The sequence below is a fragment of the Coregonus lavaretus genome, assembly GCF_964263955.1.
Source record: "Coregonus lavaretus genome assembly, contig: HAP1_SCAFFOLD_2123, whole genome shotgun sequence".
Lineage (NCBI taxonomy): Eukaryota > Metazoa > Chordata > Actinopteri > Salmoniformes > Salmonidae > Coregonus > Coregonus lavaretus.
Window position 1 is genome coordinate 40,311 of NW_028162477.1, and position 25,711 is coordinate 66,021.

Consider the following 25,711-nt stretch of genomic DNA (forward strand, 5'->3'; position numbering starts at 1 on the left):
AGAGAGAGAGAGACAGGCCCTTTGATAGATAGAGTCCTGCTTTCCGTGCCTCTGGTGATATTTAAATGTCATTAAGGCCTCGTAGTGTCCCTTGGCTTGGACAAAGGAGGAAGCAGAGGAACCAACAACCTCGCCTGGTAATGATTGCATATCTCATAATTTGGCGACAGAAAACAAACTTGTCAATGAAAAAATGGCACTGTAATGGAAGCAGCTAGCGACAGACAGACAGTACAGCAACAATGTCTGGCCAATAAACAGCTCTACTCTGCAGTACAGAATGATTACATACAGAATGATTCCTCTCCTAATAGAGAGGCAGACAGGACCCTGTTGAACTGAGCAGGATATGATATGGATTTGATATACTGTGTATTTGCCGAGAGATGCAGTTTCTTGCAGTTTCTTTCTCCATGCCTCCTCTCAGAGGGTTGGTGACACAACAACCACTGTTGAAACATTATTAAAGAGATAATCATCATATCAGGGCCGGTTTGGCTTCAGATCCCAGCTCAGATCTTAACTTCAAAAGGTACAAGCTGATAGTCCTGGAAGTCCTTTGGGGTGTAGAGAGCGAGAGCGAGAGAGAGAGAAAGGGAGGTGGCCAAGCGTCACAGACTGGGGAGTGAACTATGTGGCTAATATTTCTTCTACGTGTGGCCCTGTTTGCAATAGAAGTGTGCATATTAATTTCAGCCATCCATCGCGGAGATGACAAGCGATCAGTTTGCAGGGGGAAGGCTAATTGAACGGCACGTCGACCCTCCAGATTGGTAATATCTTTCATTATTCAACTTCCCCGGTCCGCTAGTGACACACACCTTGCCTCTATTTTACCTCCGGGGGCCTTGACAGCTCACAAGGTCTTCCGATCGCAACGCACAAGAATAAATGGAGGAAATAAATACATCCCAGATATACTCTCTCTCTTCCTCGTTGCTATGGAGACACTTCCTACAGAGGCACTGTGAAGTATTGTGGGTAGCGCTTAGGAAAAGGTCGATCGCCCAGGGGGGCTGAAGAGATGACGCTGATGATGTCCTTCATTTCCTTTTAGTGAGGAAAAGCTTCCCCAAAACATGCTGCAAGGGAGCGATTATTAATTAATATAGTGGTTCAATGGTTCATGTTCGAACCATAGCAACTGTTTATCATACTCAGGTTCCTTAATGGGTATCTAGAAAACAATCAACATTCCAAAATCTCCCTCTCCTTGCCTTCGATAGCCGCCCTCAATTGGGCTGCACTATCAAAGGTGTAATTGTCCAATCTCTCAAGGCAGACCTGCCAGTGGAGCCGTTCAGTTGTAAACAAACAGTCTGATAAGGGGACAACTTTTCCCAGGTTCATTTTCTTTCTATTGAAACACACTAATCTACTCCCTAATCACCATCAACCCCCTTTTCTCCAGACAATGGACCCTCCCTTGGTACCTTGAGGGGACTGACAGCCGGCCATTTGGGTGATAGGGGGGAGGCACCATCTCCTGAGAGGCACCATCTCTCCCCGGGGGATCTGGTGGAGCCCATTGTTCTTGGGTGTCCCTGGAGAGCAGGCGCCTAAATTAAGGGTGTCATCCCCAAACAGGCAACTCCTGTCTTGGGGGCTGTCAAGAGGTGTGTATGAGGGCTCAGGGCTGGCTAAGGCGTGTCTTGAGTGATGCCTCTGTGAAAGGCGCTGTTCGGACGCTCCTCTATCGCGTTGGCCATCTGATCTGGTCTGAAGAGATGTCCACACCGCCAGATAAACCACACCACCCACTGGTCATTCATCATCACTGGACAGGACAGTGGTGTGAATACAGGCCAGGACATCAGGATGTCCCATATAGCCCTGATCAACGGGACATAGTGGAGACGGGAGGGAATAGACCTGGTTTGTCTGACTCTAAGAGAAGGCATTAACAGACAGGCTGAACGAGGAAGTGAGAGAGATTGCTACTACAGTGCAATGCCCATGATGGAAACTGCCCCCAACAGACAACATCCCTTTCGCCATGTGAATAATAAACTGTCGTAAGTAAGTGTACATACAGGCACACCCGCACGAGAGAATTGCCAACATACACACTACTGATGTGCGGGTCGACTCATAACCCGCAGTCGGGTTTAGGGTCATTAAATATTGTGTGGATGAAGGGCAGGTGGGTGGCTTGAATAAAAATAAAACAATACCTTAAAAAAATCCTTAATATGTATCATTCTTGTGCAATTTATATCCATCTATAGGCTACATTTAGGTTTTTGTGATTGTTATGTTATGTGTGATGATTGTGAGGTGGTATTCAAATTAGACTGTCACAAGACGGGAACTTCAAACAGGCCTATGGCACGTCAAGGGAACTGTAGCCTACTGTTCAGATGGGTTAAATGGAATGGACACTGACTGTAGGACTAGAACCTCTCACATAGCCTTAATATTAACTCCTGCAGAGTTAAAGGTGCATTATGCAGAAATCGCGCCCCCATTTCCTGGTTGCTAAAATTCAAATAGTTCGCCTAATTTCAGTTTGTGACAAAACCAGCAGTCGCTATGTATCATTGTACCATCTAAACCACTGTGAAATAGCTTTTCCATAACCAAAAATATTGTATTTTCAGCTGGTGTACAAAACCGAAAGTAAAAGACGCAAAAACGAGAAGCTTAAGAACAGGAAGCATAGAAATAACGCACATAGAACAGATCTACATCTTCTTAGACTTACTTTCAATGAGAATGACAGATCTATCACTCACATTTCTATGTGAATTTGGTCGGCTTGCTTTTTCATATTTTTTTTGTTTGTTGTTGTTGCATTTTCTCCACGGTCCCTAAACGTCTTTGCTCCGCAAAAGAAACAGATGACAAAGAAAACTTTATGTCATAAATCATTCTACAGATTTATGACATACTGGTGAGCAATGGTTTATGTAGTCTTCTAGGGCAACATACAGTATCATGACAGAAGAGAAGCTGCCTGTATCTAATTACAGACAAGTTGACTAACAAATAGCCTACCAAAATGTCAGAAATTTTAAACAGAAACATATCTAAATCAGGCAAAAGAAATCCTGCACTCCCTGTCAAAAATCATTCCGCCGTCTCTGACTGTAGCCTACAGCGCATGATCTATATTCGCGGGTCAGGGTCGGGTGCTGCCTCAGATATTCACCTTATCACATATAGACGGGCGGTTGCGGATGGGTTATTAGCAATTGCGGGCGGGTGCGGGTGAACAAACAGCTGACCCGCACACCACTAAAACACACACACACACAATCTATCATGGCATTTATGACAAGGTCAGCGTTGATGAGGCAAGGACAGGAAAGGGCAGGCCCAGGGGAGCATAGCGTGGCGAGGAGCAGCGAGAACCAGATCAAATAAAATACCAACTAAGAAGAAAATGCTCCCTCTATCCCTGGTTGCGTCTCAAATAGAACACTAAATAGTGCACTACTTTTGACCAGGGCCCATAGGGCTATTGTCAAAAACAGTGCACTGGGTAGGGAATAGAGTGCCATTTGAGATGTAGCCTAGCAACTGATTTATCTGATAAGAGTTCTGGGTAATTAATTAGAAACTCAATTATCCAAACCTTACTTCAGCAGTCTCAATTCATTAGCAGATAAAGCCTCTCTCGCCCCGCTGCCGTTTCTGACAGAGAGAGAGAGGGATGGATGGAAAAGGAACACGTTCTCTCCTTTCCTGAACGAGTTAAAAGAAGCCCCTGGGGTCAAAGCCATTCTTTTTTTTTTTTTTCATCTAATCAGTCTTGTTAAAGAAGCTCTTTAGAGAGACCTCTTTCTCAAGAGGATGGGTAGAAACAGATAGAAAATGAATCCAAGACTGATACTACTATCAGTGAGAGGGAATCAGGTCTAACACCCAGAAACAGACACACATACACAAACAAAATGCACCATAAACCAACAGTGTCACCATTGGGACCCTTCAGTCCCAGTGTATTCAGACAGAACAACCTTGTATCACCCCGAAACTCTACTGCTCAGTAGAGAATACTGTAACCAGATCAGAACCATCACACAATCTAAAAGCCACCACGGTTCTTTGATTGACGCCTGTGTTTCTCATTTAATTATTTCTCCAAAACTAAAAAGAACAGCCCCCTCCACCCCCAACCCCCTCAAATCTCATTTCCAGGGGTTAGTGTGCATGACAAAAATGTCATCATGGCCAAAATAGCTCCGAGCAGTCGTCACGGCGACAACCTTTTCCCTGGGAAATGATATTTCCCCAATCCGGCGGAAGGCGGATCGCGTCGCCACTCGTTACAGGGCCTTGATAGCAGGTCTTTAATATTCACCGTCTTAATTAGGAGACGCCGTTAATTTCATTAAATTCTTTGGCTGCTAAATGAAGCAGATTATGAGACATCTTTTATTGCCAAGCGTGAAATTACAGCCTGCCCGCTGCCAATGGCAGGGCGAAACTAATGAATTACAGGGTAAATAACAGCCGAATTAACCATCCAATTGAACTCCTTACTAAGAGGAACCAGGCCTCGGAGGGGAGGAGGCAGGGAGGGAGACTGTCAAAACCACCCAGCCCTGTGCTCATCTAATGTTACACCACTCTCTACAACTATTGGCAATTACTACCATGATACTAATCAGCTCCTCACAAAGGGAACCAACCCCAACCACAAGCTTAGATGCTTTTGGACTCATTTGAAACATGAAAAAAAAATAACATAACTCAAATCTGTGAGAAGTTGTAACGGGGAAGAAAGTACTTAGGGCCAAGTAGAATATGCATTTAGACATGTAGGCTGTGGATGGGACGGCCAAATGACTATTGAATGTCAAGATGAGATGAGTTGGGTGGAGGGCCAGGCTACGAAGCTGTGGAAAGACCTCCTTTCACTCTTAGGATGAACCAAGACCCCCATCTTAACCCTCACTACCTCCCATTGCTGCACCCATGCCCCTCTGTCTAGGCGAATAGCCACGGTGTCTAGGTCAACAGTAAATTCATTTGTTAGACTGTTGGTTCTCTGTGCCTGTCGTCAGGCGGTTGGTTGACAGAGACGTGTTGGCGAGGCGAGCGTCTCTATATCTTGGGTAATTACGGGCTAATTAGGAGCGTGGAGCAGATGTCGGCGAGACGCCACCATAAACACCATCTGTAAACAAAGCTGCCGACGTTCGCTCGCCACTCGCTTTTTAAAGAAACCCTCAGCCCCAATCAAAAGAGGCTTAGAACGGCCATGCTGCATCCTGGGTAAAAGACCAGGTAATAGCAGCAGTCACTAACCCCATCATGACCGTGCTACGTTTTATTCTTCATTTTAGTCATATATCAGATGCTCTTATCCAGAACGACTTACAGTAGTGAGTGCATACATTTTCATACTTTTCCCCCCGTACTGGTCCCCCCATGGGAATCGAACCCACAACCTTGGCGTTGCAGGCGCCATGCTCTACCAACTGAGCCACACGGGACCTAGAACAACAACAAACATTCTAAAAGGTCCAAACACACGACAACAATAAATCTGTAGACAAACAAATCCCACTAGGCACTGTTGTCACATAAGTATCGCAGGAGAAGAGCATCTACAGTTGAAGTCGGAAGTTTACATTCACTTAGGTTGGAGTCATTAAAACTTGTTTTTCAACCACTCCACAAATTTCTTGTTAACAAACTATTGTTGTGGCAAGTCGTTTAGGACATCTACTTTGTGCATGACACAAGTAATTTTTCCAACAGTTGTTTACAGACAGATTATTTCACTTATAATTCACTGTATCACAATTCCAGTGGGTCACACGTTTACATACACTAAGTTGACTGTGCCTTTAAACAGCTTGGAAAATTCCAGAAAATGATGTCATGGCTTTAGAAGCTTCTGATAGGCTAATTGACATAATTTGAGTCAATTGGAGGTGTACCTGTGGATGTATTTCAATACCTACCTTCAAACTCAGTGCCTCTTTGCTTGACATCATGGGAAAATCAAAAGAAATCAGCCAAGACCTCAGAAAAAAAATGGTAGACCTCCACAAGTCTGGTTCATCCTTGGGAGCAATTTCCAAACACCTGAAGGTACAACGGTCATCTGTACAAACAATAGTACGCAAGCATAAACACCATGGGACCACGCAGCCGTCATACCGCTCAGGAAGGAGACACGTTCTGTCTCCTAGAGATGAACGTACTTTGGTGTGAAAAGTGCAAATCAATCCCAGAACAACAGCAAAGGACCTTGTGAAGATGCTGGAGGAAACAGGTACAAAAGTATCTATAGCCACAGTAAAACAAGTCCTATATCGACATAACCTGAAAGGCCGCTTAGCAAGGAAGAAGCCACTGCTCCAAAACCGCCATAAAAAAGCCAGACTACGGTTTGCAACTGCACATGGGGACAAAGATCGTACTTTTTTGAGAAATGTCCTCTGGTCTGATGAAACAAAAATATAACTGTTTGGCCATAATGACCATCGTTATGTTTGGAGGAAAAAGGGGAAGGCTTGCAAGCCGAAGAACACCATTCCAACCGTGAAGCACGGGGGTGGCAGCATCATGCTGTGGGGGTGCTTTGCTGCAGGAGGGACTGGTGCACTTCACAAAATAGATGGCATCATGAGGAAGGAATATTATGTGGATATATTGAAGCAACATCTCAAGACATCAGTCAGGAAGTTAAAGCTTGGTCGCAAATGGGTCTTCCAAATGGACAATGACCCCAAGCATACTTCCAAAGTTGTGGCAAAATGGCTTAAGGACAACAAAGTCAAGGTATTGGAGTGGCCATCACAAAGCCCTGACCTCAATCCTATAGAACATTTGTGGGCAGAACTGAAAAAGCGTGTGTGAGCAAGGAGGCCTACAAATCTGACTCAGTTACATCAGCTCTGTCAGGAGGAATGGGCCAAAATTCACCCAATTTATTGTGGGAAACTTGTGGAAGGCTACCGGAAATGTTTAACCCAAGTTAAACAATTTAAAGGCAATGCTACCAAATACTAATTGAGTGTATGTAAACGTCTGTATGTAAACGAATGTGATGAAAGAAATAAAAGCTGAAAAATGTATGCACTAACTGTAAGTCGCTCTGGATAAGAGTGTCTGCTAAATGACTAAAATGTAAAATGTAAATAAATCATTCTCAACTATTATTCTGACATTCCACATTCTTAAAATAAAGTGGTGATCCTAACTGACCTAAGACAGGGAATCTTTACTAGGATTAAATGTCAGGAATTGTGAAAAATTGAGTTTAAATGTATTTGACTTCCTACCTCAACTGTATCTGCACAGTGACAGACCACAGTGGAGGCCATGTTTTGAGGGACCCGCGACAGCCTGATGCGTGTAGCTAGGTGACACGTCTGACTCAGCGAAGTGTGTGTGTGTGTGTGTGTAGCGCTGGACCTCTGGGCCTTTAGGCTGTCTATTGCTGCAGAGTGGGAGTCCGCCCCACCCTCTTGATAAAAGTCCAGTGTGCTGAAGACTGCTAGTTTGGCCAGGCTGCCAGTGTGTTAGGTTTTAATGAGCACCATCTAACTAATGAAGGCATTTTCTTCCTTCCACAGCCTTTAATCGTGTACACACACACACACAAACTCTAGTCACCTTGAGGGGGGAGTCAGAACAATAGCCCATTCTAATGAGATCACGGCTAACAGCAAATAAACTACGCTGGGGAATTAGTAGTGCTGGGAGAGCACCAAGAACACACACACACACAAGAATGCAATTCATGCAAATACAGACATATTCATGTATCTTTTTAGACAGGGGTGCAACTTTCACTGGGGACGGGGGGACATGTCCCCGTCCACATTCCGAAATTGCATTTTTGTCCCCCCCAGCTTCATCATTGGAATGTGATACAAAACTAGGCAACAGTGTGCTTTAGGACCATGCAGACACCTCCGAGTGGTCGGGTAGGCTGTTTGGAGTGGATAAAAAAAATATATATATATATATATATATATATACAGTGGGGAGAACAAGTATTTGATACACTGCCGATTTTGCAGGTTTTCCTACTTACAAAGCATGTAGAGGTCTGTAATTTTATCATAGGTACACTTCAACTGTGAGAGACGGAATCTAAAACAAAAATCCAGAAAATCACATTGTATGATTTAAGTAATTAATTTGCATTTTATTGCATGACATAAGTATTTGATCACCTACCAACCAGTAAGAATTCCGGCTCTCACAGACCTGTTAGTTTTTCTTTAAGAAGCCCTCCTGTTCTCCACTCATTACCTGTATTAACTGCAACTGTTTGAACTCGTTACCTGTATAAAAGACACCTGTCCACACACTCAATCAAACAGACTTCAACTTCTCCACAATGGACAAGACCAGAGAGCTGTGTAAGGACATCAGGGATAAAATTGTAGACCTGTACAAGGCTGGGATGGGCTACAGGACAATAGGCAAGCAGCTTGGTGAGAAGGCAACAACTGTTGGCGAAATTATTAGAAAATGGAAGAAGTTCAAGATGACGGTCAATCACCCTCGGTCTGGGGCTCCATGCAAGATCTCACCTCGTGGGGCATCAATGATCATGAGGAAGGTGAGGGATCAGCCCAGAACTACACGGCAGGACCTGGTCAATGACCTGAAGAGAGCTGGGACCACAGTCTCAAAGAAAACCATTAGTAACACACTACGCCGTCATGGATTAAAATCCTGCAGCGCACGCTAGGTCCCCCTGCTCAAGCCAGCGCATGTCCAGACCCGTCTGAAGTTTGCCAATGACCATCTGGATGATCCAGAGGAGGAATGGGAGAAGGTCATGTGGTCTGATGAGACAAAAATAGAGCGTTTTGGTCTAAACTCCACTCGCCGTGTTTGGAGGAAGAAGAAGGATGAGTACAACCCCAAGAACACCATCCCAACCGTGAAGCATGGAGGTGGAAACATCATTCTTTGGGGATGTTTTTCTGCAAAGGGGACAGGACGACTGCACCGTATTGAGGGGAGGATGGATGGGGCCATGTATCGCGAGATCTTGGCCAACAACCTCCTTCCCTCAGTAAGAGCATTGAAGATGGGTCGTGGCTGGGTCTTCCTGCATGACAACGACCCCAAACACACAACCAGGGCAACTAAGTGGCTCCGTAAGAAGCATCTCAAGGTCCTGGAGTGGCCTAGCCAGTCTCCAGACCTGAACCCAATAGAAAATCTTTGGAGGGAGCTGAAAGTCCGTATTGCCCAACGACAGCCCGAAACCTGAAGGATCTGGAGAAGGTCTGTATGGAGGAGAGGGCCAAAATCCCTGCTGCAGTCTGTGCAAACTTGGTCAAGACCTACAGGAAACGTATGATCTCTGTAATTGCAAACAAAGGTTTCTGTACCAAATATTAAGTTCTGCTTTTCTGATGTATTAAATACGTATGTCATGCAATACAATGCAAATTAATTACTTAAAAATCATACAATGTGATTTTCTGGATTTTTGTTTTAGATTCCGTCTCTCACAGTTGAAGTGTACCTATGATAAAAATTACAGACCTCTACATGCTTTGTAAGTAGGAAAACCTGCAAAATCGGCAGTGTATCAAATACTTGTTCTCCCCACTGTATGTCCCCCCCCCCACTTCTAAAACCAAAGTTGCGCCACTGTGTTTAGAGAACTACCGATCATCAGCATAGCCGATTTCCCCTTATAGCACGAGCACACTTGCCTCTCCTGCCAGTCGGTGCCACTCATTGCTAGTTAGCCTGTCCTTGAGGAACCTCTGTGCTGCTGGGTAACTACCCACTCATGCTGCATATGCTTTTAGCGCACTTTAATAATGCCACACGGAATGTAAACATTTTGAAAGTGTTATTTCATTTGCTGTTAGGCAAAACAATGTCTGTACAGGCTGCAGCACTTTACAAAGCAACATACAGGTAGCTTGCTTGCTAGGTATGTTAAGCATTGAGCTAACTTTGCTAGCTATGAAGCTAATGTCAGTTCACTACCGTTCCCCGCTATGAAGCTAACATCAGTTCACTAACGTTACCCTAGAACTTTATTTGTGATAGCTGGTTTGCAAACCATAACGCAAAAAAAAAAATGCTAATTTCAAAGCTGATTGTCACCAACAATGTTGTTAATTCTCTGAGTTAGCTAGCTACATGACTTGTCTTTCCCTTGCTGAGACCAACTGCCCATGTCAACTGCCTGGCTTCATGACAAGCAAGTGGTGTCTTTTCTCTTAAAGGAGACAGCGCACATTTTTATAAAAGATAACAATAGGCTACTTATATGAAAATGTTGTTTATCAGTAGGCCTAACATGGTCCCAAATGAAAGGGAAACAGATTGTAGACCCATCAGCCAACATGATCTCAATAACTCAATGCAGGCAGACATTTACATTTACATCATTTAGCAGACCCTCTTATCCAGAGCGACTTACAAATTGGTGCATTCAACCTATGATAGCCAGTGGGACAACCACTTTTTTTTTATGGGGGTGGGGGAAGAAGGATTACTTTTATACTATTCCAGGTATTCCTTAAAGAGGTATACACTCCTATTGAATATGAATTCACCTGTATTGTGAGTAGGCCTATGCCATCTTGATTTACCCAGTTTATCAAGAGATTGACCATTCAAATAAATGATTACCATCATTAGGTTATGTAGTTACATTGTTAAAAAAGTCAAATTGACTGTATGGTTGTATAATTGCTTTGTTATTGCATACATGGTTGTCTCTGGGAACATTTCTCATCAAAATGCTCAAATGTAATTATATTTATTATCGGCATAAAATATCAGCCATCGGCCTCCTTGACCCCCGGTATCGGCCCTTAAAAACCCATATCCGTCGTTCTCTACTGTTTACCCTAATTATCTTACATATGTAAAGTCAAATGATCTCACACAAGTCACCCATAATTATGAGCAAATCAAAGGCAATCCCCTTTGCCTGTAGTTTCTGAACAACATGTTAAGATCTGATGCCAAAAAGCAACAGCGTTGCTGTTGACACCACTGATTCCTAATAACATTCAACATCCTCCTCATCATCATCCTCCTCGCTTGATTAATTGACCGCCGATTAACGCTGTACCTTTAAGGGGCCGCCGCGCGACTCTGCAAACCTAACAGAAGCAGACATCTGCCAAAGTCATTCAATTAAAGAGTGTCCCCCATTCCTCCCCTCTTCAACATGGCACACAAACAAGGAAGGACACCCAGCACGAGCCAGTCAGGGAACACATTCTCTCAGTGAACGAGTTGTGTTGCTACCCCTCTGAGGGAGAGCTGGCACGTATGGAGTCGTAGCATACTGTGAGTCTGGTACAATTTGTGGACGAGCGATGAACGTGTTCAACAAGAAAAGGTGAGGTGGTGTGTGTGTGTGAAGGGTTGCAGGAGTCAAGACGCAGCAGCACTCATTAAAATGGAGTGTAAACTGAGTGCTAATGGAGAGGCAGGTAGCGAAGCTGCTGCCATCTCCACACACACACACACACACACACACACACACACACAGTGTCTAATTAGGAAACAGGTCTGCCCGCAGCCGACACAGAGGCAGGAGGGGAGATGGAGAGAGACATACAGAGATACACATTCTCCAAGAGGAAAGACCACGGGGAATGATCAAATCAATTAACATCCAGCTCCAAAATGGGATGCAGCCCTGTCTGTGGTCCGCTGGCTCTGAGCGCTGCCTGCTCCATGTTATTCTCCAAACTCTGTCTGTCTGGGGCTGGCGGCTGTCAGGTGGGCTGAGTGTGTGTGTGTGTGGGGGGTCGTGCCGGGCATGGCTCACCGTGTCTCATGTTGGGGAAACAACGTGCTACTCAACAGGGGCCACAGCCAAACCCATATGATGATGGAGGGTGATTTTAGACTGTTGTTCTACGTCATCTTTCTAAAACTCTTCAAAACACACACACACACACACACACACACACAGCTAACAGCTAGCGCCACACCTCCCATCTGCCACCAGTGACCTGCGTGTGTGGCCCTCTTCATTTGTACATCATTATCAGCCATTGACTTCACAGGAGTTCTGCATATTGAGTGTCTGGCCCCAGGAGGATTCTACTGCTGCCAGCCAGACAGAGCAGACGTGTGAGTGAGAGGCTCTTCTACAGGGACAGGGGGGACTGGAGAACACACACACAAATATCTGAAACTCTGTAGCAGCTCTTCCAAGCCATCTTCATCACATGAGAAATGTTTGACAAATAGTTCAACATGGATCCTTATTGAAACACAACATCGTCATTGTTGTTTCCAGAGAGATAAGCTCACACACACACACACACACAGCTGTGTTCTGTTCTGCTGCTCTATAAGCATAATGAGTATGTGCCTGGGCTGAGTCACATCCAGCCATGTCATCCGCCGTTTACCGCCACAACGCACACTAAAAACATTGCAACCATAGATAGGATGCATAGGTCAATGACATGAAGCTGCCGCTATACTGTCTACGGCAGATTGGGTTATGTGACTAATAGACCATCCTGATTGATGAGAGGCACTGAAGAGTTTAGAGAGGAGCAACACTATCAGAGGCTATGATGTCCATGCTAACTGGATGCCTGGGGAATAACACAGGACCCAGTTGCTACTTCATAGTGATATTTCCTTCCGGTGAGGAGTATGGGGATAACTGTAAACATCTCACAAGTAAACATCATGACGTCCCTGATTGAGGGGACAAGACAATTTACTCTGCTCTCTGCTGTGCCGTCCCAGCGGGGGCCTCCTTGCGCAGCAGCACCACAGAGACACGGACTCTCTCGACGAGCTGCGCGACACGGCCCCGGCACTAACAACTACCGCTGTGCTGCTAACACACGCAGCGCATCGTTGAAAGGAGGCCCCTAATCAGAGATGCAATTTGTTCATTAGTGGATTACAAACGAGGCCTCCGCGCTGATATGAGAGGACGTGATTAGCACCCGCTAATTGGCTGATTTCCTTACACTCCAGTTGAAGCGGCTCACAGGAGATGCCAGGCTCTCCCCCTCCCTCCTTCCCTTGTTTGTTCGCTCGGCTCTTGTTTGCAACAAATTAAGGCCAACTCAAACCATCTCTACACAAATACAGTGGGGGGGGGGGGGGGGGGGGGGAGGAGGAGGAGGGAGCTCTTGAGCTCTCTGGTTCAATACCCCTCCCCTTCCTCTCCACCCCCTCCTCCCTCCCTACCCCCCACCCCCCTGCCGATGCCCCAATCAAAGCGCTCAGCTACACAGGAAAAGGCAGGGCTTTCAAAAGCACAGAGAGGAAGAGGGGAGCAGAGGTCCATATGCCAGCCGGCAGACTGCAGTTCATTAACAATCCTCAGCCTCTTCTCCCTCTCACCATCTCTGCCCTCTTTCTTTTTGACAAGGAAAGAGGGATGGGGGGGCAGTGGGAGGGAGAGAGGGACGGGGGGGCAGAGGGGAGAGTGAAAGAAAGTGAGAGTGAAATCCCTTCCCGCTCCTTATACTAATGATCTCATTTCAATACCCGGGAGAACCCCCAACTCTAATTGATGTCAAGTGTGTGCTTTTGCTGTTAATCAAGGAGAAGGCATCAAACGGAGGGAGCCTGGCTGTGTCTGGGCTTTACGCTCTGATCACAGGCAGCCCACGTTCTCTGGGAAATCAGCAATACGCCGCTGCCGGACCCTAATTATCCCTGTAGCAGCCGGCCGGCCAGGCGAGCCGGGCGAGGGCCAGATCTGATCATACCTGCTTAATTGGGATAGCACGGCCGCTTCCAATGCTGTCCGCTCGGCCCTCCAGTCCTTTCTTGTCCCTGTCTGGTTCGCTGGCCTTCCGAGACTGTGGAGAAGGAGATGGGAGAACAAGTAGGGGTTACAGAGGCCATGAGTTAGGCCCTCGGAAGTGCCTGAACAAGGATCTGTTCCATCCCTCTTCTAGTCTTCACATAACAGGCCTCTTCTAATGGCTGCTAGAGGTGACTGGGGTTATTATGGTGTCTATGGGTCAACTTGACCCAGTTGTTGACCTCTCTCTAAGTTGCTAAGGAACTGGGAAGTGGACATGATGCATGTGTCTGTACATTCTAGAAGGTGGTCACATAAAACCTTCCCTGTGGCCTGTATATTCTCACTGTAAGCTATTTACAATTTAAAAGTCCTTTAGATAACTTTGTATGTATTTGACAACATCCATAGTTTGAAAATCTAATAATACATGAGTCAATAATTAAGAAGTAGAGGTCCTATGTGTGTATGTGCATCTGGACTCACAGTGAAGAGGTTGGAGCGGCGTTTGGACTGCTTGCGGACGGGGGTGGGGGTGTTGGCGGTCTGGGGGACGTCGATGCGTAGCTCCTTCTGACTGGTGCTGGGCGTGGAGGGTACTGACGAGGAGTAGTCACTCAGGCTGCCACCGCCATTACTGGTCTGCTACAGAGACACAGACATTTATAGGATTTTGATGTACTGTGTTGGTAACACTAACTTAGTTCAGAAAGACTGAGTATGTATGGGTGAGTGTAAACAGAGAGAGAGTATGTATGGGTGAGAGTAAACAGAGTGAGAGTATGTATGGGTGAGAGTAAACAGAGTAAGAGTGAGAGTATGTATGGGTGAGCGTATACATAGAGAAAGAGTGAGAGACAGAAAAGATAGAAGGTTGAACATGGAGCCCATACAGCTGGTACAGTATCCCCTCTACATAATAACAGACACTACACTATTATACAGCTGGTACAGTATCCCCTCTACATAATAACAGACACTACACTATTATACAGCTGGTACAGTATCCCCTCTACATAATAACAGACACTACACTATTATACAGCTGGTACAGTATCCCCTCTACATAATAACAGACACTACACTATTATACAGCTGGTACAGTATCCCCTCTACATAATAACAGACACTACACTATTATACAGCTGGTACAGTATCCCCTCTACATAATAACAGACACTACACTATTATACAGCTGGTACAGTATCCCCTCTACATAATAACAGACACTACACTATTATACAGCTGGTACAGTATCCCCTCTTCATAATAACAGACACTACACTATTATACAGCTGGTACAGTATCCCCTCTACATAATAACAGACACTACACTATTATACACCTGGTACAGTATCCCCTCTTCATAATAACAGACACTACACTATTATACAGCTGGTACAGTATCCCCTCTTCATAATAACAGACACTACACTATTATACACCTGGTACAGTATCCCCTCTACATAATAACAGACACTACACTATTATACAGCTGGTACAGTATCCCCTCTTCATAATAACAGACACTACACTATTATACACCTGGTACAGTATCCCCTCTACATAATAACAGACACTACACTATTATACAGCTGGTACAGTATCCCCTCTTCATAATAACAGACACTACACTATTATACAGCTGGTACAGTATCCCCTCTTCATAATGACAGACACTACACTATTATACAGCTGGTACAGTATCCCCTCTTCATAATAACAGACACTACACTATTATACAGCTGGTACAGTATCCCCTCTACATAATAACAGACACTACACTATTATACAGCTGGTACAGTATCCCCTCTTCATAATAACAGACACTACACTATTATACAGCTGGTACAGTATCCCCTCTACATAATAACAGACACTACACTATTATACAGCTGGTACAGTATCCCCTCTACATAATAACAGACACTACACTATTATACAGCTGGTGAGTTACAGTATCTCCTCTTCATAATGACAGACACTACACTATTATACAGCTGGTACAGTATCCCCTCTTCATAATAACAGACACTACACTATTATACACCTGGTACAGTATCCCCTCTACATAATAACAGACACTACACTATTATACAGCTGGTGAGTTACAGTATCTCCTCTTCATAATAACAGACACTACACTATTATACAGCTGGTACAGTATCCCCTCTTCATAATGACAGACACTACACTATTATACAGCTGGTGAGTTACAGTATCCCCTCTTCATAATAACAGACACTACACTATTATACAGCTGGTACAGTATCCCCTCTTCATAATGACAGACACTACACTATTATACACCTGGTACAGTATCCCCTCTTCATAATAACAGACACTACACTATTATACAGCTGGTACAGTATCCCCTCTTCATAATAACAGACACTACACTATTATACAGCTGGTACAGTATCCCCTCTTCATAATGACAGACACTACACTATTATACAGCTGGTACAGTATCCCCTCTTCATAATAACAGACACTACACTATTATACAGCTGGTACAGTATCTCCTCTTCATAATGACAGACACTACACTATTATACAGCTGGTACAGTATCTCCTCTTCATAATAACAGACACTACACTATTATACACCTGGTACAGTATCCCCTCTACATAATAACAGACACTACACTATTATACACCTGGTACAGTATCCCCTCTACATAATAACAGACACTACACTATTATACAGCTGGTACAGTATCCCCTCTTCATAATAACAGACACTACACTATTATACAGCTGGTACAGTATCCCCTCTTCATAATAACAGACACTACACTATTATACAGCTGGTACAGTATCCCCTCTACATAATAACAGACACTACACTATTATACACCTGGTACAGTATCCCCTCTACATAATAACAGACACTACACTATTATACACCTGGTACAGTATCCCCTCTTCATAACGACAGACACTACACTATTATACAGCTGGTGAGTTACAGTATCCCCTCTTCATAATGACAGACACTACACTATTATACACCTGGTACAGTATCCCCTCTTCATAATGACAGACACTACACTATTATAGAGCTGGTACAGTATCCCCTCTTCATAATAACAGACACTACACTATTATACAGCTGGTACAGTATCCCCTCTTCATAATGACAGACACTACACTATTATACAGCTGGTACAGTATCCCCTCTTCATAATGACAGACACTACACTATTATACAGCTGGTACAGTATCCCCTCTTCATAATGACAGACACTACACTATTATACAGCTGGTGAGTTACAGTATCCCCTCTTCATAATAACAGACACTACACTATTATACAGCTGGTACAGTATCCCCTCTTCATAATGACAGACACTACACTATTATACAGCTGGTGAGTTACAGTATCCCCTCTTCATAACGACAGAGAGTCACTACATCTGTCTCACTCATAACCTCTCTCATTCTACCTAGATTCCATAACACTGTACTGTACAACATGAGCCCCAGCTTGGGAGAGGATTATGGGTAACATTGAAGATACACTGAGGGCCATTCTGCAGTAGGAGGGTACTGTTACGGTGTGAAAACAACCCTGATTCTCAGGGGATGAGCTGGGCTATGGAGACAAGTTGAGTGATGCTGTTTTAATGACAAATCAATGGGGGGACTGAGCTCTGTGGATGGAAGACATGACAGGGTGGTAAACGGTGTGTGTGTGTGCATGGCTACAGATAGATGCTGCTGCTGGGAGAAACATGATAGAGGAAGACAGGGAGAAATAACAAATATGGACGGTGGGAATGTAGTTCAGGTCCATAATGTGGCCATTTTGTTTGTGAGTCAGTGTGTGTCAGTAAATTGTGTCTGTCGGTAAATGTATTTATGTGTGTGTGTGTGTGTGTGTGTGTACCTACCTGGCTGATGTGTACTGCTGCAGCCACCTGTGCAGAACACACAGAGGAGTGGCTAGGGGAGTTGGGGAGGGACTTGCACGGACCAATGGACAGCTGCTGCTTCTTCCTGGTCGCCACGATCTTCTGGGCCACTGCAACAAAACAACACACAGTCGTCATTCAGAGGGTCTATTCTCCCAACGGATACACATAAATACTTTTGTTGAGAAGCTACGGTTGTCCAGCCAGAGAGGGCTAGACAACCTAATAGAAACGAGAGAGAGGGAGAAGAGATAGAAATGGAGAAATGGAGAGAAGAGATCTAGAGAACGCTAGACCAACTAATCGAAGGAAGAGATGGAGACGAGAGAGAGAGAGAAAGAGAGAGAGGAGAGAGAGAGATCGCCTGAGGAACACTAGTTAATGGTACACTAGTTCAGACCAGAACAGTCCATTAGTTCTCATAACGCTGACGCAGGCAGCTCCAGCAGCCCTGTCTGTGAATCTCCTATCTATCTGGTCCACAGGAGACCCACCGTCCGCCTTCCACACCGCCCCACACACATCCTTTACCTGCTAACAGCTCCAGTGATTATTTCACAATTATTATACAGGAGAGAGAGAGAGTGGGCTATCAGTGTTATTGAAAAGGGCAATGTCAATCAATGGGTGCTCAGCTGCCTCCTATCGATCCCCAGGCCCAGGGCTCTGGCCCAATCAGGGAGGGCTATTCAAACGTTCCGTCATCTCCGTGGCGATCGAGGCCATTGATCCGGCCCCCTGGAGGGGAGGGGGAGGGGCCTCGTAGGAGTGCAGCTGTTCAAATCTACATCTCTCAGATGGAGGGGAATGCTCCTTTTACAAACTCTCTCTAACTATAAAATGCAACTTCTATTCTCGAAGTTTAACTTTTTTCTTGAGTGTGTTTTACTTTCTGGAAATGGGGACAATACAAAGCTGTATAGCAGGACTAGGAAAGACCCCTCACAAATGACAAACATGTCTGTGAATACATTCTCTTTCCAAGGACTTATATTTGTTAAAAATCAATAGACAGAGCAAGTTATCAGAGATTATCTCATCGTATCCATCTAGTTTGGGCAGGACAGGGTTAATAATATATCCCTCTTCCCCCAGTATCAGACTCCATTATCCCCAGCCCCAATAAACAGGGCCAGGTTTCATTTGGTGTGAGATGAAACCATTGTTTTAATTGGTCCCATTAAAAGGCCTGTGTTTTAATGAGGAGCCAGTCATAAACATTTACCTTCAGGTGAGAGGGCTGTGCCAAGGGCAGGAGGAGAGACCGGCTCTCTCTGTGGTTAAACACTACAGTAAAACTCTGAGCTTCTGTGGTAAAACTCATACTATTTATGTGGTAAAACTCAGTCCCCAGTTCAATCCCGTGAACCTGGCAGTGAAACACTGGTCAAATGCAGAGCCACTTGTTCAATCAAAACCGCTAACCTGGGATCCCGGGATATGCCAAAAATTGTCTTTCCATGCAGTAAAGATGGTTTGAATTCATATTGCAATATTGACACACACAATAAATTGCCCAGCCTTAAAACCCTGAATACAATCACTGCAACAATTCTATGCCTTTAAAAGACCGTCCTCTATGGCTAACATCCAGCCATTGGACAACAGTGACGTACAATAGACAGAGCTGATCTGTAGAAGATATATGTGATACAGGTCCACATATACAGCCAGGGCTGGGCTGTATATTACTTTAAGTGTTAAGAACAGTTATGATAAGGCTGTGTTAAATATTTAAACTGCACGGCTAATACAATTTAACTTTAACCATCAATCTTAGTTCTCCTCTGAGAGGCTGCCATTTATTCTAATGGAAAGGTCTCCCCTCTGATCAGATTTATGGCAGACTGGAGGAGAGGAGAGGCCAAAGCTAACCGCTACAGACCAGGCAGACTGGAAGGGGAGACAGCTAACAGGCTGAGGAGGGAGACAGCTAACAGGCTGAGGAGGGAGACAGCTAACAGGCTGAGGAGGGAGACAGCTAACAGGCTGAGGGGGGAGACAGCTAACAGGCTGAGGGGGGAGACAGCTAACACGCTGAGGGGGGAGACAGCTAACAGGCTGAGGGGGGAGACAGCTAACAGGCTGAGGGGGGAGACAGCTAACAGGCTGAGGGGGGAGACAGCTAACAGGCTGAGGGGGGAGACAGCTAACAGGCTGAGGGGGGAGACAGCTAACAGGCTGAGGGGGGAGACAGCTAACAGGCTGAGGGGGGAGACAGCTAACAGGCTGAGGAGGTGAGACAGCTAACAGGCTGAGGGGGGAGACAGCTAACAGGCTGAGGGGGGAGACAGCTAACAGGCTGAGGAGGTGAGACAGCTAACAGGCTGAGGGGGGAGACAGCTAGTTTTGTCCCATGGAATAAATGTTGTAGATCTTAATGTTTTTCCACAAAATCCTGGACTATCGGACCACCATTTTATTACGTTTGCAATCGCAACAAATAATCTGCTCAGACCCCAACCAAGGAGCATCAAAAGTCGTGCTATAAATTCTCAGACAACACAAAAATTCATTGATGCCCTTCCAGACCCCTTCTGCCTACCCAAGGACGTCAGAGGACAAAAATCAGTTAACCACTTAACTGAGGAACTAAATTTAACCTTGCACAATACCCTAGATGCAGTTGCACCCCTAAAAACGAAAAACATTTGTCATAAGAAACTAGCTCCCTGGTATACAGAAAATACCCGAGCTTTGAAGCAAGCTTCCAGGAAATTGGAACGGAAATGGCGCCACACCAAACTGGAAGTCTTCCGACTAGCTTGGAAAGACAGTACCGTGCAGTACCGAAGAGCCCTCACTGCTGCTCGATCATCCTACTTTTCCAAATTAATCGAGGAAAATAAGAACAATCCAAAATTTCTTTTTGATACTGTTGCAAAGCTAACTAAAAAGCAGCATTCCCCAAGAGAGGATGGTTTTCACTTCAGCAGTGATAAATTCATGAACTTCTTTGAGGAAAAGATCATGACCATTAGAAAGCAAATTACGGACTCCTCTTTGAATCTGCGTATTCCTCCAGGGCTTAGCTGTCCTAGATCTGCACAGCTCTGCGAGGGCCTGGGATCGGGAGAGACACTTAAGTGTTTTAGTACTATATCTCTTGACACAATGATGAAAATAATCATGGCCTCTAAACCTTCAAGCTGCATACTGGATCCTATTCCTACTAAACTGCTGAAGGAGCTGCTTCCTGTGCTTGGCCCTCCTATGTTGAACATAATAAACAGCTCTCTATCCACCGGATGTGTACCAAACTCACTAAAAGTGGCAGTGATAAAGCCTCTCTTGAAAAAGCCAAACCTTGACCCGGAAAATATAAAAAACTATCGGCCAATATCGAATCTTCCATTCCTCTCAAAAATTTTAGAAAAAGCTGTTGCGCAGCAACTCACTGCCTTTCTGAAGACAAACAATGTATACGAAATGCTTCAGTCTGGTTTTAGACCCCATCATAGCACTGAGACTGCACTTGTGAAGGTGGTAAATGACCTTTTAATGGCGTCAGACCGAGGCTCTGCATCTGTCCTCGTGCTACTAGACCTTAGTGCTGCCTTTGACACCATCGATCACCACATTCTTTTGGAGAGACTGGAAACCCAAATTGGTCTACACGGACAAGTTCTGGCCTGGTTTAGATCCTACCTGTCGGAAAGATATCAGTTTGTCTCTGTGAATGGTCTGTCCTCCGACAAATCAACTGTACATTTCGGTGTTCCTCAAGGTTCCGTTTTAGGACCACTATTGTTTTCACTATATATTTTACCTCTTGGGGATGTTATTCGAAAACATAATGTTAACTTTCACTGCTATGCGGATGACACACAGCTGTACATTTCAATGAAGCATGGTGAAGCCCCAAAATTGCCCTCGCTAGAAGCCTGTGTTTCAGACATAAGGAAGTGGATGGCTGAAAACTTTTTACTTTTAAACTCGGACAAAACAGAGATGCTTGTTCTAGGTCCCAAGAAACAAAGAGATCTTCTGTTAAATCTGACAATTCATCTTGATGGTTGTAAAGTCGTCTCAAATAAAACTGTGAAGGACCTAGGCGTTACTCTTGACCCTGATCTCTCTTTTGACGAACATATCAAGACTGTTTCAAGGACAGCTTTTTTCCATCTACGTAACATTGCAAAAATCAGAAATTTTCTGTCCAAAAATGATGCAGAAAAATTAATCCATGCATTTGTTACTTCTAGATTAGACTACTGCAATGCTCTATTTTCCGGCTACCCGGATAAAGCACTAAATAAACTTCAGTTAGTGCTAAATACGGCTGCTAGAATCCTGACTAGAACCAAGAAATTTGATCATATTACTCCAGTGCTAGCTTCCCTACACTGGCTTCCTGTTAAGGCAAGGGCTGATTTCAAGGTTTTACTGTTAACCTATAAAGCGTTACATGGGCTTGCTCCTACCTATCTTTCCGAGTTGGTCCTGCCGTACATACCAATACGTACGCTACGGTCACAAGACGCAGGCCTCCTAATTGTCCCTAGAATTTCTAAGCAAACAGCGGGAGGCAGGGCTTTCTCCTATAGATCTCCATTTTTATGGAACAGTCTGCCTACCCATGTGAGAGACGCAGACTCGGTCTCAACCTTTAAGTCTTTACTGAAGACTTATCTCTTCAGTAGGTCATATGATTGAGTGTAGTCTGGCCCAGGAGTGTGAAGGTGAACGGAAAGGCTGGAGCAACGAACAGCCCTTGCTGTCTCTGCCAGGCCGGTTCCCCTCTCCACTGGGGTTCTCTGCCTCTAACCCTGTTGCAGGGGCTGAGTCACTGGCCTGCTGGTGCTCTTTCATGCCGTCCCTGGGAGGGGTGCGTCACTTGAGTGGGTTGAGTTACTGACGTGATCTTCCTGTCTGGGTTGGCGCCCCCCCCCCCCTTGGTTTGTGCTGTGGTGGAGACCTCTGTGGGCTATACTCGGCCTTGTCTCAGGATTGTAAGTTGGTGGTTGGGGATATCCCTCTAGTGGTGCGGGGGCTGTGCTTTGGCGGAGTGGGTGGGGTTATATCCTTCCTGTTTGGCCCTGTCCGGGGGTTTCTTCGGATGGGGCCACAGTGTCTCCGGACCGCTCCTGTCTCAGCCTCCAGTATTTATGCTGCAGTAGTTTATGTGTCGGGGGGCTGGGGTTAGTTGGTTATACCTGGAGTACTTCTCCTGTCTTATCCAGTGTCCTGTGTGAATTTAAGTATGCTCTCTCTAATTCTCTCGTTCTCTCTTTCTCTCTGAGAACCTGAGCCCTAGGACCATACGTCAGGACTACCGGGCATGATGACACCCTGCTGCCCCCAGTCCGCCTGGCCTTGCTGCTATTCCAGTTTCAACTGTTCTGCCTGCGGCTACGAAACCCCTACCTGTCCCAGACCTGCTGTTTTCAACTCTAAATGATCGGCTATGAAAAGCCAACTGAGAGACCTGAGCCCTAGGACCATACGTCGGGACTACCGGCCGTGGTGACTCCTTGCTATCCCCAGTCCGCCTGGCCTTGCTGCTATTCCAGTTTAAACTGTTCTGCCTGCGGTTATGGAACCCCTACCTGTCCCAGACCTGCTGTTTTAAACTCTAATGATCGGCTATGAAAAGCCAACTGAGATTTATTCCTGATTATTATTTGACCATGCTTGTCACTTATGAACATTTTTGAACATCTTGGCATGGTTCTGTTATAATCTCCACCCGGCACAGCCAGAAGAGGACTGGCCACCCCTCATAGCCTGGTTCCTCTCTAGGTTTCTTCCTAGGTTTTGCCTTTCTAGGGAGTTTTTCCTAGCCACCGTGCTTCTACACCTGCATTACTAGCTGTTTGGGGTTTTAGGCTGGGTTTCTGTACAGCACTTCGAGATATTAGCTGATGTAAGAAGGGCTATATAAAATAAAATTGATTGATTGATTGATTGAGCTAACAGGCTGAGGGGGGAGACAGCTAACAGGCTGAGGGGGGAGACAGCTAACAGGCTGAGGAGGTGAGACAGCTAACAGGCTGAGGAGGTGAGACAGCTAACAGGCTGAGGGGGGAGACAGCTAACAGGCTGAGGAGGTGAGACAGCTAACAGGCTGAGGAGGTGAGACAGCTAACAGGCTGAGGAGGTGAGACAGCTAACAGGCTGAGGGGGGAGACAGCTAACAGGCTGAGGGGGGAGACAGCTAACAGGCTGAGGAGGTGAGACAGCTAACAGGCTGAGGGGGGAGACAGCTAACAGGCTGAGGAGGTGAGACAGCTAACAGGCTGAGGGGGGAGACAGCTAACAGGCTGAGGGGGGAGACAGCTAACAGGCTGAGGAGGTGAGACAGCTAACAGGCTGAGGAGGTGAGACAGCTAACAGGCTGAGGAGGTGAGACAGCTAACAGGCTGAGGAGGTGAGACAGCTAACAGGCTGAGGGGGGAGACAGCTAACAGGCTGAGGGGGGAGACAGCTAACAGGCTGAGGAGGTGAGACTGCAAACAGGCTGAGGAGGTGAGACAGCTAACAGGATGAGGAGGTGAGACAGCTAACAGGATGAGGAGGTGAGACAGCTAACAGGATGAGGAGGTGAGACAGCTAACAGGATGAGGAGGTGAGACAGCTAACAGGCTGAGGAAGTGAGACAGCTAACAGGCTGAGGAAGTGAGACAGCTAACAGGATGAGGAGGTGAGACAGCTAACCTTTTCTCTCCAACACCCTACTGGACAGAGAGTGTGAAAAAAGAGAGAGGGACGGACTCACACACGGACTCACACACAGAGAGCGCGAGAGAGAGAGAGAGGAGAGAAAAGGAGAGAGAGACCAAGAGAGAGCGAGCCAGAGAGCCAGAGAGAGAGAACAAACACCATTGTAAATACAACCCATATTTATGTTTATTTATTTTCCCATTTGTACTTTAACTATTTGCACATTGTTACAACACTGTATATATACATAATATGACACTTGAAATGTCTTTATTCTTTTGGAACTTCTGAGTGTAATGTTTACTGTTCATTTTTGTTTATTTCACTTTTGTTTACTATCTACTTCATTTGCTTTGGCAATGTTAACATATGTTTCCCATGCCAATAAAGCCCTTAAATTGAAATTGAGAGAGAGAGAGAGAGAGCCAGAGAGAGACCGTGAGAGAGAGAGAGAGAGAGAGACTGACACCAAGAGAGAGACCGAGAGAGAGAGAGAGAGCAAGAGAGAGACAGAGAGAGAGTGACCAAGACCGAGAGCCAGAGAGAGAGAAAGTCGTGGTGCGGTCAGTGGAGGCCTGCTATAAATATTAACTAATGAGTCAGAAAGAGCTAACGTGTCAGATGATGAGGTGCTAGCTGTGGCCTGCTGTGTGTGTGTGTGTGTGTGTGTGTGTGTGTGTGTGTGTGTGTGTGTGTGTGTGTGTGTGTGGCGCCTGCCAGGGATCCACTGGGGAAAAGGTCACTGTTGTACCTCACTTACAACCCAGTAATTAAACCATCCGCCATTAGACCTGCTCTCTCACTCTGTCTCTATTCTTTCTCTCTCTCAGCCAGGGGCCCCACATCACATGGACACAGACGAGGCTCACGTCAACAAAAATAAGGGCCCCACATTGACACACAGACACAGAGGCCCCACAAGAGCTACGTGCGGTCACACATGGATAGTGTTGTGTACTGCTGCAGCCCCTCATGTCTGTCTTTGTCTACTGTCAGCACGGCGCCTGCTGTGCCGCCAGGCCAGGGCAAACACTGATCTACTCCGACAGGCCCTTAGATTTGTTATCAAAACAATCCACAGCTAATTTGTCTTAATAACCGCCCTCATCCTGACAGACACTCATTTCCCTCTGTGTGTGTGAGGACTGAGGAACGTAGCCAGAAAAAAGGACATGGGCCCCTTCTGTTTCCACAGATGAGATAGATATTTGGAAGAAACAATCCCTGGTTGGAATTTTGGAAACAATGCTAGATATGTTGCCATGGTAATTAGTGTACATGTGAATACACTGGGTTAAATCAAATCAAATCAAATTTTATTGGCCACATGCGCCGAATACAACAGGTGCAGACATTACAGTGAAATGCTTACTTACAGCCCTTAACCAACAGTGCATTTATTTTTAATAAAAAAGTAAAATAAAACAACAAC

The 25,711-nt window shown here is 45.4% G+C and overlaps 1 protein-coding gene across 2 annotated transcripts in view; it reads right to left on the minus strand.

The window, feature by feature from the left end:
• LOC311119203 (arf-GAP with GTPase, ANK repeat and PH domain-containing protein 1-like) overlaps nt 1-25,711 on the minus strand; it is a gene marked incomplete at its 3' end in the record, with an annotated part of 85,181 nt that overhangs the window by 39,979 nt on the left and 19,491 nt on the right. The window contains exons 4-6 of one of the 2 annotated variants that reach the window (XM_084193935.1): nt 17,596-17,726; nt 14,186-14,344; nt 13,662-13,754 (exon numbers count right to left, since the gene is read on the minus strand). In XM_084193935.1, the coding sequence (XP_084050061.1) occupies nt 13,662-13,754; nt 14,186-14,344; nt 17,596-17,726 (383 nt within the window). The remainder of the gene's footprint in view (nt 1-13,661; nt 13,755-14,185; nt 14,345-17,595; nt 17,727-25,711) is intronic. The other variant, XM_084193936.1, reaches the window with a different exon arrangement.